General features: G+C 41.1%; 1 protein-coding gene across 2 annotated transcripts; it reads right to left on the reverse strand.

The window, feature by feature from the left end:
- Window positions 1-296: 296 nt before the first annotated feature.
- cp110 (centriolar coiled-coil protein 110) lies at window positions 297-10,794 on the reverse strand. Of its 2 annotated transcripts, none has more exons than XM_020084478.2 (11): window positions 10,584-10,794; window positions 10,242-10,405; window positions 9,344-9,469; window positions 7,153-9,190; window positions 6,650-6,774; window positions 4,390-4,494; window positions 3,792-3,908; window positions 3,590-3,691; window positions 2,964-3,080; window positions 2,206-2,291; window positions 297-1,309 (listed from the first exon to the last, which is right to left on the reverse strand). In XM_020084478.2, exons 2-11 carry the CDS (start codon window positions 10,380-10,382, stop codon window positions 1,132-1,134), a joined length of 3,135 nt encoding a protein of 1,044 aa, XP_019940037.2. In that variant the 5' UTR covers window positions 10,383-10,405; window positions 10,584-10,794; the 3' UTR covers window positions 297-1,131. The 2 variants fall into 2 exon arrangements, with proteins under 2 accessions (XP_019940037.2, XP_019940038.2); XM_020084479.2 differs by having other exon boundaries at window positions 4,390-4,491; window positions 10,584-10,723.
- Between the last annotated feature and the right edge of the window lie 2,199 nt (window positions 10,795-12,993).

Below are 12,993 nucleotides of genomic sequence, written 5' to 3' on the forward strand. Positions count from 1 at the left end.
GTTTTCACTAGTGTGTTTCATCTAAATTGTATGAATTGTAGTTTTCTTTACCCCAGAAAAGACCCTTTATATTTAAATACTTTATATTTACATCGAGGGGACCCTCTCTACGGAGGCCGCCATGTTTTTTACATTAGTCTAGACTGGACAAACTAAACACCTTTTGAGTTTTTATGACAATTTAAGTCTACCACAGGTTCTTTTCCAGCTGCAACATAAATAATTCTACACACTGTACCTTTAAACACAATATACCTTTAAATCAAGTCTCAGCTTTCACAAACTTCACAGCAAAATTAAAAAGTTAAGAAATATTTATTGTCAACGGCACACAAATAAATATAAACGAGCATATAAAACAGGTCCAAAATAAATAACAATAAGGTTTATTTTGGCTGATGTCAATATACAAATATTAAAGGCAATACTTGATCTTAACTAACATCTGGAGCTAGGTAGTAACAACTGGACGATGTGTGAGGATACAAATATAGTAAACATCGCACTAAATGAGCTCAGCATGTGCTAATACACCTGGAGACAGTCTCTTCTTTGTGGTTATTAACAAGGCACATACACACACAAAGGAACTGGATAATAAAATGTCCTGGGCACGGTCACACACAATGTTTTCTGCTTTCCTACCATCCAAAATCTACCTTATAACTCTGAGATGCTGAGCCAGTCTTTCTAGAATGAAGCCATCATGAACTTTATTCATTAAACCTTTGCATTTCCTTTGTGCATCATCTTTTAGGTGCAGTGCTTTAAAAGTCTTTCTGTTAATGAAACATTTCCCCCACTAGCGTCTTCAATGTGCGCACACTGAAGTTGGTAAAAGGACCGGTTAAGAGTGCAGTGATATTTTATCCCCACATCAGAGCATCCAATCGATGAGGAACTACTCTGAGTGCAACTCTAGTCAGTACAATATCATATACTCTGGTGGAGAAGGGGAGAAACACATTCTCTGGCACTTTAGATATGAAATAGAAAAACACATTGGTCAGCAACAGGCATCGCTTTGTGTTAATTTGGGATTTGGAAATTCTCAGAAGATTCGTTCTACAATATTCATGTGATCGCTAGAGGCCTTATTAGGAGTCCTCACTGGGGCCAATTAGGACAGTGTCATCGGGGTCTAGTGGAGTAAGAGTTCTTGGGGACCCTCAGAGGATTTGCTCTGAAATGTCCTCGTTTGGCTTCCTGTGGCTTCTCAGCAGAGAATCCAGTCTTGTGTCCATTCCTGTGTCCAGTCTTCTTCACGTTCACAACTTTCCTGTACGTTTCCGTTGCCTTCTTCTGGGTGCTGGAGGGAAGAGAAAGCAGGTTTGAGCCACAGACAAAGCTATTGCCCACGAAAAAAAAAAAAAAAAAGGGCTATTTTAGCTCACTATGACATTATAATATGTTGGGTTGAGTCCATCATGTTTTGGAATGTGGAATTTGTAATTAGAGATATTCCGATACGATTTTTCCATTCCTAATACACACCTCTGGACTTTGTGTTTACCGAGAGAACCAACCCAATACCAGTGCTACTGAAAAAACTACTTATATAACGTATTTTAACAGCTGTATGCTACTAAGCCTGCATGGAAGTGATTTCTGCTATTATTGTTGTATGGCCTCTTACTTGAGTTGTAATTAATAACACTAGTGCCACACCTCGAAACTGAAGTCTCGCATTCGGTCCATGTCGCTATTTTACTTGTGACTTTTCTGTGTGAAATATTGCCAAACTACTGACATTTTAGTTAGCTATGGTTGACGCTACACTATCGGAAATCAATTCTTCACCTCTCCAAAAACAGTACTTGCCAGTGGCAGTACAGCCACTTGCTGTTTTGGAGAAGCAAATAGCAGTTTTATCTGGGGTGAATCTAATATACTTGTTCGAGACTTGGTATAGGATCAGTAAGTAGATTATCATGCTCGTCGATTCCTGACCAGGCATTTTAAACAGTGTCGGCAGCATTCCCGATGATGGTCTCGGAACATCTTTATTTGTAATGAAGATATATGAGCGCACTTTTAATAAAGTGCAGTAGCCAACATAGTGACATCGGAGTTGAGCTTCAAGTTATCTGAACTGAGATTCCTACATTGTGACTGTACTGGTGATAACTGTGTCTATATGTGTCCTTTTAAAGGTATGCACCACTGTGAGAAAAAAGTAACTTGAAACAGAACATGAAGACTCACGTGATCACTCCTCTCTTCCTCTCCAGTGCTTTTTGTGTAACAGTTGACAGACAACCCTTTTGTCTAGGTTGGACAGCGCCTCCACTCTAAAATAGCAAATACACACAATCATACACATCCATGTAGAGAACACATCAGTCTTTGCACTCCCAAAAGGTATAATATCGTAACACTCACAACATTTGTAATATGTATTAATAGGCAGGAAACAGCACACAATCGATACTACTACTTTAAGAAATTAGATTATCAATGTAAGCACTGCACTAGGAAAAATAAAACAATGTTCTCATTATCCACCAGAATAATCATGAAGCAGCGTTAATGCTGGAGCTCCAAAGGTCTGGACAGTGCTAAAAACATAATGGTATTTTGAACAGCTGTGATTAAATAGTGATATTTCTATGTAGTGTTTAGTTTTGGCTCAGTGGTGCATGATCACCAGGTTATGTGTCATTCGAAAGTTAGTCAGTCCTAACCTTTCCATTGCAGCCACTTTCTAACTTATGATTAACAAGGGTACTTATTGTCATTATTTGTAATCTATCACTGTCAACCACCCACACCAATGTGTATCATTTTATCAGCCTGTCCACCCGTCATCTGCACCACTCATCCTTTGAGGATTGCAACTAAGGCTGGAGCCAATCCCAGCTGACATTGGGCAAGAAGCTGGGTACACCCTGGATGGGTCACAAACAAACAACCATTCACTCTCACACCTACAGACTCTTGTCCAGATGTTCTGAGAAGGTTACCTGTTGTCTAAACTCTCTCTCTCTGGTCAGGTGTCTGTCCCAGCTGATGAGCTGCATCCTCTCTCTGGCTGACAGGCTGAAGAATATGTTGTTGACCTCAAAACGTGCAGCGCTCAGCTGAGGAAGCAAATAATTACAGACTCAATCCACATAAGCACACACCTGTGATTCATACCTGGACATCACCCCTGTTTGTGTGTTCATCAATTTACACCTGGCATTAGCATGCAACTCTGCATTTGTCTTGAGTGACCACTTGTGATCAGATCTCACTTCCCTGCTCTCAAAAAGAAAGAAGTGTAGTCAGTTGAGTAGTTGATCCTTCAATTTGGCCTAGGATGCTTCCCCATTTAGTCTGCTTAAAGAATGTGGCCACAAGAATCCCAGACCAGCTCCGAATGAGTTTTGATTCTGAGATCAGATCCTGATGCATATTTAATGTGTCTTGGGTGTGTTCACTAGAGCTGTTCACATGTAATCAGATCAACTCATGTATGATAATGCCAGGTATGAAAAGGATCACAGTTGTGATGACTATGAGTGAAGGGAGTGATTGCCCTGTTGTCAGTTTAGAAGAAAATTGAAGTGAGGTTAACAGATTGTTTAAACCATGTTTGACTTCATACCTGCAGAGTAACTCTATTCTGCAGTAAGAGGTCCTCTCTGCCAAACATCTCTCCTCCATTGGTTCCCTGCAGCTGGAGGGAAAGCAGGAACTGCTGCGTGTCCTGGACACACACACACACAACAAAGTATTTGTTAATTTTACAATAGTAACAGAATAAGAGTGTTGCTGGTGACAGACTTGACACTGCCGTCTCTACTTACCCTGATGGTGCGCACCAGCTCTGCCACTCTCTCCGTCCTCATCAGCCTGCGTGTCAGAAAACCTTTTACAGCCGCTGACAGCAGATGGCGGTAGCGCTCTGGCAGTGAGCTGGAAGGCTAAGCAAGAGGAGGAAGATGGGAGAGCGGGTGATGAGAAGGGTGAAATAATGAGGACCAGTGGGGAAGACAGAGGAGAATGCTAATTCCATCAATGACAACCAATTAATTTCCCATGAAGATTCTCAAGGTCTTTTGGTTGGCATCTGTTTAGTGCATCAATTTGAGTGGACTCACATCTCCTCATCATAATAGGGAATAATAAGAGGAATAATAAGCAGCCGATGTGCTGTCACTCACTTGTTGACTCTTGAGCTGTTGCATTAAAGCAACATGTTTGTATAACAAATGTGGAGGTAGATCATAGAGTAATAACAAATGACAGAGGTTACTTATGAGGAATAAGACATCGAGGAGGGACTATTTGTTCCACCTGAGTGTGTCTGCTAACTGGGGATGAATAAAAATCATGTGGTAACAGGGATAAGCAGGACAAGCTTTTCGCATCACTGATACTCTTGAACAAATGTGATAGTAATACCTGATAGAGAGTAGAAAAGGTCATCGTGTCCCTGAGACGTGAGGTTGACACGGACCAGGGAGAGGACACCCTCTGGAGGAGATGGTAACGCGCTGCTAACGCCTTCTGAGAGAGAGACAGACAAGGAGAGAGAGACAGGTATGTAAGGATGGAGGGAGGGAATAAGAGGTGAAATGCATTAGTGCGCGCAGGCATGCATGTGTGCATTTGGGAGTCGACAAGGTTGGAAAATATTGAATTGGAAAGACAGCAAATGAAGCAGGAGGAAGAAATTAATTGAGGGTGGAGAGAGAGAGACAGAGGGGGAGAGATGGGGCACAGAGGCAGGAGGGATGAAATAAGAGAGGGAGCAGAGGAGGAGGACAGGGATGTTGGGGATGATGAGACAGGAGAGATGGAGGGAAATTAATACAGCCAGAGAGTAAAAATGATGTTGGAGGAGGTATGAGACAAAAGAAAAAGAGGGATAAGAGGGGAGAGAAAAAAAAAAAAGGATAAGGGACCATTAGTGGTGGCACTCGGCGGGACGATCTGGCACTTAACCACAGACGCTCATGAATTAAACAAATTATCCTTTCCTTTTCTGTGTCAACTCCCTCGCTCCCCTCCTCCTTCTACCAGAGAGTCCAGCCAGCTTGCACTCTCATCACATCACAAGCGATGGAAGGATAGAGGGGAGTCAAATACAGCCTCTTTATTAAACAGCTTATGTTAATTATATTGTTGTTAAGGATACATAAATTAAACAGAGACTGTGATTAATAGGGCAAGGACACCGGCCAAGAACAAATACAGACACAAGCGGAAGAAACAGGAACTGGTTGCCAGAGAACAGCAGGCGTCCTTGAAGTGCACGCAAGCACGCACGCACGCACGCACAGACAGCGAGAGAAACAGACGACCACACCAGCTCCCCTCTTAAGGGATGTAATGAAACATTTATAGTAGAAACCCTGTGTTTTTCTGGGGAGAGTCTGAGGGTCTCTAGCAGTGAGGAGATGTCTGTAGTCTGCCCACGACCCCGCGTTTCAAAAGCACTGTAACAGGTAGATATATACATGTGTATATATTTAGATGTGTGTGTGTTTGTATATATGTGTGTTCATATGTGGAACAGTGCCAGAGCCTTTCAAATGTCTGCCTCTAGTTTCTAAAGAACGGGTCAATGTTGCATCACAGCTGAGTGATTTGGTCAGAAGCTCTCAGTCTATTCTCCTTTTAAAAAACGATGGACACACCGGGCCGGACATTAATTCATAATTTCTCTGAGGTGACTTTGTAGGGAGTCAAAATCTCTGGTAGAGTGATTTATGGCAGCTGTACAGGAACTACATAGTGCATCACGTACAGCAGCAATATGTGATGCAATCAAATGCAAGAGGCAGACCATGGGATGTTGGAAATATCAATGCTTTTGAATCATATTTAGAGTTATAGAGCTTTTTAAAAATGCTTGGTAGTTAAGGTGTTTCAGACACTAATATTTTCAGATTTTCTCTCATTTTCTTCATGTGTGTTGTCATTAAAATCCCTCTCTTTAAATTCCATTTCCTGTATCCTATTAGCTACAGTACATGAACTAAAATGTACAAGATTAGTTTGCGACAAAGCCTAAACGCGTTACGATCACAGTTGTCCTGTCATTTAAAACCTGCAACAGTAGACTTGTTTTTGTTTAGTTTCATATAGGGCTGGGCAATATGACATTGAATCAATATCACAATTATTTTAACTTTTACCTCAACAACAATTAATGAACGATTATTTTAACACCAATGGTGCGGATCACTTGGCATGTGGGACACACTCCTGCATGTGTCTCCTCGTTCCTGTCGCACTTTACACAAACTGACGATCACATTATTTAGTTATTAATCGATGACGCCAGAATGTTCTGGTCAGATTTGTCCTGACTGTGTGCATCATGTGTCTCATCTTGTGTTGTGTGTGACGGATGAACTGCATGCGTGCAAAATGTTGGGCTGCTTTTCAATATGTTTAAATACATGCCTCCGAAACTTGAGAGCGAATCAAACAACCAGAAAGTAAACTTCGGGACTGCTCAGGTCTTAATAACTTCTGATTATAAAATTTGTGAATGCAAATTTGGTAAAGTATTAACCAAATTACCTGACATGGGCAAAATTTAGTCAGTTAGAGGTTATAAATGTCGGTTTCGATACATTATCGGTTAATTGCCCAGCCATAGTTTCCTATCTCTCATTTTAATAACCTCAGTGTCTCCATTTTGCTGGCCCACCTGTAGTAGTTGTTCCTGTTGTCTTTTGTGGTTATCTCGCAGGGCTCTGATCTGAGAAGCATGGACCTCTTTCAACTGCTCTTGATTCTTCTGACTTCCATGGCCTTTGTTTCGCAGCACAGCAGCTAAAACCAGGAAGTACGGAAATGTATCGTCAGATATCAAGATGAGCTGTTGACAAGATAAAATCCTGACAAATACTGAAGGGTTTAGCCAGGTGTCGTAGAGGGCACGCTCGCAGTCCTGCATATGTGGGTAAAATTTGTCTGATCAGGTATTTGTCCTATGTTTATACATGTTTTTCTATATGACATAAATCAAAAGCATGCACTTTGCAAGAATTGGAAACTAATCAGGCTTTACAGTTATCCTGACCCTTTAAAAACTGGTGTGCCTGGTCGTTATGCAGATTAGATTTAACTCAATTTTATTTGTAGAGTAAAATCACAACATGTGCACACCCCCCCCACAAAAAAACAAAAAAAACAAAATAAAAATCTTACCTGTGGGAATACTGGAGCTAGGTCTGACCACACTGACTACACCTCTTCCGTTGGTATCAGGACTCCTTCCCTTGGTCTCTTCTGCTGTGTGCATGAGCAGTCTGCGTTTGACCTTGGATACCCCGCCCTGACCTACATCCCTGCTCTCTGGGGTCAGGTGTTTCCCTTGAACGGGACAACTTTTTGAGCCGGAGTCAGATCCTGACTTGTTGAGGAGCCACAGGCCAGATGGCGTTTCCACATCATATGACTTGTTGAGAGAACGTGACAGAGAAGTGTCATGACCTTCCATTGCCATCTCATTCCTCCTGTCCACTGGATGGTTACTGGTATCCGAAAGCACTGACGCATTACATTGAACCACGATTTCTGATGGAAGGTTTCTGAAGACATCAGGAATAAGCATCTGTTGTGCAGCAGACAGGATACATTTAACTGGTGGCGGGGGCCTTCTACTGCGGCCATGCAATGCAAAATCAGCACCTCCCAGCATGTCTGGAAAAGAGTCATGATCATTTTGACATAGCTGCACATGTTGCTCATTTGTACTTTGCTCAGAATGCTTGACACTTTTGAGCTCACTTTCCGTGCAGCTCTTAGTCTGGCTGTGGTTCTCCAAATTTGAGACAGGTAAATTCTTACTGGAAAGGTTTGACTCAAGCCAGTCCATGTGATCTGAGCTTAGAGCACCTGGAACCATCACATTCACAGTTGAGGGAACTGTTGTGTGGCTGTTTTGATGTCCCAGGTTTGTTTCATGTTCAACACTCTGGTCTTCTTGCAAGAAAGAATTGAACACAACTTCCCCCTTTGTGGTCTCTGCCCCGTCAACGGGCTCTCCATTTCTGATAGTAACTCCTGTCGAATGTTTGCTTTCAGATTTGACATCCGTTATTTTCCCAGTGAACTCACTCTCAATCATTCTAGTCTTCTTCTCCTCTGGAGTCACAGTCACCTTACAGGGGGACCCATCATTCTCCTTATCAGAGAGGCTCTGCTCCTCTGGCCTTGTTTTAGGCTCTTGATTCCTCTTCTGAACTTTAGTGTTTTTGGATTGGTTCCTAAGCATCCGCTGTTGCTCACGATACTCTTGAGATCTCTTCAGCAAGGCCTGGAGGCTCATATGATGAGGGTTCTCAGATGGTGTTGCTTCAGCTACGTTAGTGTCTGCTTGTTCTTTTTCTGTTGGTTCATGCTTGGTATGTAGTTGTGTTGATAGGTTGCAAGGAGTGCTTAATGCGTCAGATAATTCTGGATTATCTGAAAAAACACTGTTTTCTAAAAAATAAACTGGGTCCTCACTTCGGTCCAAAGTGTGATCTCTGTCAAGGTCATGCCTTCCAGTTGACTGAACGTTATCTCCATTCTCTGTGCTCTCCAGGTGACTGCTCTCAAATTCTTCTGCTGTTAAATTGTCACATGTGGCTGAATCCTCCTGGAATGAGCTGCAACAAATGTCTTGTTCTGCTATGGAGTTATTACAAAGGGATAAATCCAGTCCACTGATCTCCAGTTCCTCTCCATCTATGGGAGGGTGGATAATAATTTTTGGCATTTTGGTGATTGTGTTCGAGGTGCTTCGAAGGAAAAAGTCATCCATACTATAGGTTCCCTCTGAGGAGCCAAAGCCACAGCTTCCGCTCCCTCTATCAATTATTCCAGACACAAAGACAGAGTTTTCCACATAGGTCGCGTAACCTGAGGATACTGACTCTTGAATCGCACCATTAGGAGAACTTGGCTGTGGTCCCTGTTGGCTGTCATGTTGGTCAGCAAGGCAACCTTCATTGTAACTTTCCTGAGGTGTCACGTTGGAAATGAGAAAGGCACTAGATATTGTTGATGCCAACGGAGGAGGAGAAAGCCCATCCTCTCCTTTCTTTACAAGGGGTGGCGAGAGCAACGGACTATCCTTTGTTGTTTCATTGAAAAAATTGCTCTGTGACACTGATCCACCACTGGTGTTCTGGGAATTTGAAGATTTAATGTCAATCTCTGACTCCCGAAGCAACTCCTCCAGTGTTGGTATTGTCCTCAGCTGCAATTAATAAGGGAAATGAAAAAGAAAATAATGACTTATGATTATTTTACTCATTCAAACCAACTGCAGACATGAGAACACAACACATAGAATATAAGCACATTTTGGGATTGCAAAGGGGGGAAGCTGAAAAGCCATGACAGCACTTACCTGAAGATGGTTTAGAAGATTTTGCACATAGGACATTCTTGGATCCTCCTTCAGCTTCCTTTGGCCAGTAGCTTTCTGTGCTGTATCTCTGTGTCTCTGCATCACCACTCTCTGCTTTTCTGAGAGCTATAATCATCAGGAAGAAGACATGGGATGTTATGAATATTACACACACAGGCTGCAACTAAGGATTACTTTCAGGAGTTATTAATTGTTTGGTCTACGAAAACTATCAGTGAAACTCTGTGGATCTATGTTCATTATGTTTTATTACAACAAATAACTAACTTTGTACTCGTCATTTTTCTCTTTATCACTCTACCTAATGGACATCCTTACAGTCAAGAAGAAATGGTTATCTCAAGTTGTCCATTTACAGAGCTCTACTGTTGAAACGTACAAACCTCACTTCTTAGCGCACATCCAGTACCTACATCACCTTATATATCCCCTCAATCACATTAATGTTGGCAGAACAGGAGACAGGTATTACAGACCTTTCAAATGCAATGAGCTGTAATCTTACCTATAACTGCAATCTTACATTTCCCTATGGTTGAATGTCTCCTGTTCTCAGGTGTCTCTTAAAACAGAGACTCAATGAGCCTGTCTGATTAACTCAAAACAAAATGTGCAGAAAGTGTAATAATTGTATTTAACAAATTTCAAGAGACCTGGACGACTTATTCAAATGGCTTGTTTTGTCCAACCCATCCAAACATATTAAATTTACAATCCATGAACACTGCTGACCTGACATCAGACAAGCTACAGTGATGTGTGACACGATGGCAGTGCATGATCAGTGATGGCACACTGCTACAGTTTTAGTTCGTCTGGATATTTAAGTATAAAACCCTCAGTCCTGATGGTTTTATTCCAGAAGCAGAGCTCATACCAGAGGAGGGAGGATGGGTCGTCCATAGACACGGATGAGAGATGGTGCAGGTGAAGGTTTGCTGTATTCCTCCTCACTTCTCCTCAGATGGGAGAGACGCTGCACGAACTTGTCGTAGTCCTCCATGAGGTTCATCAGCATACCGTGGCAGTAACGTCAGGTAGCTTGAGAAGTGACAGATGTGTGTATATTCACGTTATTGTGTTGTCTTCGCTGACGTTAGCTGCCGAGATGTAACAACAGCTAGCTAACCCACACAACTAAAACTGAGCTGGTTACAGTTTAACACCGAAAAGTCAAGACACAATTAAGGCGCAAGAGAACCTGAGTAAACATACGTACCAGAGCCCAACGGGCTTTTAGTGATAACAGCAGCAGGAGACCAGCACGCTAACAAACAGCGGCGCGGGAGCGTAAAGTGAGAGCTAACTCAAATCGTGGCAGCTCGTAGAGGCACTTCCGGTGTCAACAGAAGCTGCCACTCAGCTGCCTCTGACGCCACACCGTTTAACGGCCAGATGCCGTTGGTGCGCCACTGTTTAAAGGCAGCACTCTGCCTGAGAGCAACTAAAGCTGGGTTTGGTTCATTCAATGATATATTCTGGTTTCTGAAAGTTTATTAGGGAGTTTGTTAGCTCTCGGGGACTCCACATCTATCAGATCCATACGCATGAGCTTGGTGTCTATGGATCGTTAAGAACTCAAAGACTGTATTCCCAGTGTCGGTTACAGTGAGAATGATGCTGTGCCTGAGACAACTGTGATAAACCAAAGGAACCATTTGAATTTGTATCCTTGTCTTAAATTCTACATAAGATGGTGAATAACTCCATTAAACGATGATGCAATTTATTGACTACAACTGTACCAAAGTAGATTGAAATACCCGAAAGGAACAAAGTTTTAGTTAAACCAGGCACTCTCCATCTATATTTATTCTTTATCTATTTATTTATTCTATATCTCTCTAGGCTGAATACATGTTTTCATTGTTTTACAAGACAGCAAAGAGAGACTCACAAAATGTTACTTTCCAATTGCATATAAATCATGTAAAGTTTTATTTACTATCATACGTTTACTTTGGCCTGAATGTGTTCCTCATGACGGGATCTCATAGGCCATCTCCAAGGACTCTTAGTTAAATACACTAACATCCATAAGAACATTTAAAATAGACTTATTGTTACTCCTTCCACTTCAAAATATGTTTTATGAGTTATGAACATCTATGCTGTAAAATCATCAGTGTATATACCAGACAAATGACAAACGAAGCTGTACACAGCAAACAGCTACTGACCTGAAGTTTTATTCTCATGTCTTCAATATTTATATGAAGTCAGTTAACTGACAATGTCTCCATGGACAGCAATATTGATACAGGCTGGCTTATCCTGTTTAAATAAAAGGAAATGTACTGATATTAAAGCAAACTGTTATTTCTACTTTCCTGGCTAAGCAGTTATTTCAAGTACTTTTTTTTCTGATGACAGATAGACATTCAAAATGTGTAAATAATTTTTTATTCTTTGATGTTTGAGTAATTTTTCAAATGCAGATCATAATAACTAAATTAAAGCATTAAATCAAAGCATTGGATTTCTTAGGCTAATATTATCATATTATCAGTGTGATTTCAAGTTTCAGTTCAATGACACAAAACATAACCAAAGCATTAACAGCATTTAAGCAGAACTGGTACAAATATGACAAAGACATAAACGAGCATGTTTCAGAACATGAGAAGTACAGATCAATTATTCTTGGTGCTCAGAACAGTAACACGTTAATAAACATTCATAAACTACGTATAAATCTCCTGGAATAGGTCACAAACAGCGGTAGTTGCCCTCAAACATGGTGGCAGCAGACTGCACCTGCTTTTACAAATCAGTGGCAGTTTCAGATGCCACCGGAAGTGCCTCTACGAGCTGCCGCTGCCACGCTTTGAGCTTCCGGCTCTCGGTGGAGGAGTGTTTACATTTTTGCCCGCGTCTCCTCCCGGAGCAACTGACAACAGACAGTTGGATCCGCTGTCACAAAACCCGGAGTGGATTCACAGCATGAGCGTGGATTTACTACACGTAACAACGAATTTACACATTTAAACACGAAAAACACAACTTCAAGTCATATGTATTTGATCACAGTAAGCAAAGACACATAAATGGCACTTTTTTGTGTTAACAATGTTTGAGCAAAGCTTGTATCAATATGGGATTAAATTAAACTCTGTTCCATGTTTTGGTGTTATCCAAACCGGATTGGGATAAACGGAGCTCATGATAACGTGTCACTGCCCCCTACAGGCCTGACGGGCCAATTTAGGCATAAACAATACTGGAAATACATTTATTTATTTATTTGAGATATTTAGTGGTTGACATATCATAACACATCAAAGCCTTTGTTCAGTTTGAATCAAAAACAAACAAAAGGCTTGTAGTTAAGGTTTCGGTGTAATGCCAATTTAAATCTGACTATGATCAATTAGAGTACTGCACCAATAGACCAATAGACAGCAGATATATTGAGTTGTCACACTGATAATAACTCTGTGAAAAATATCTGTAAGGTGTCATACGTCTGAATTGTGACACAAATACACAAATATTCATAGTTCTACCATGCATGCATCACAAATATGTAAATTACATTTTCAAATATCAATCCAATATTGTTGGTCTTTTTCTTGTTAGTTGTAAATTATTAATTCTTTATTTTTCAATGAGAATATTTTTTCAATTAA

The sequence above is a fragment of the Paralichthys olivaceus genome, chromosome 8, assembly GCF_024713975.1.
Source record: "Paralichthys olivaceus isolate ysfri-2021 chromosome 8, ASM2471397v2, whole genome shotgun sequence".
Lineage (NCBI taxonomy): Eukaryota > Metazoa > Chordata > Actinopteri > Pleuronectiformes > Paralichthyidae > Paralichthys > Paralichthys olivaceus.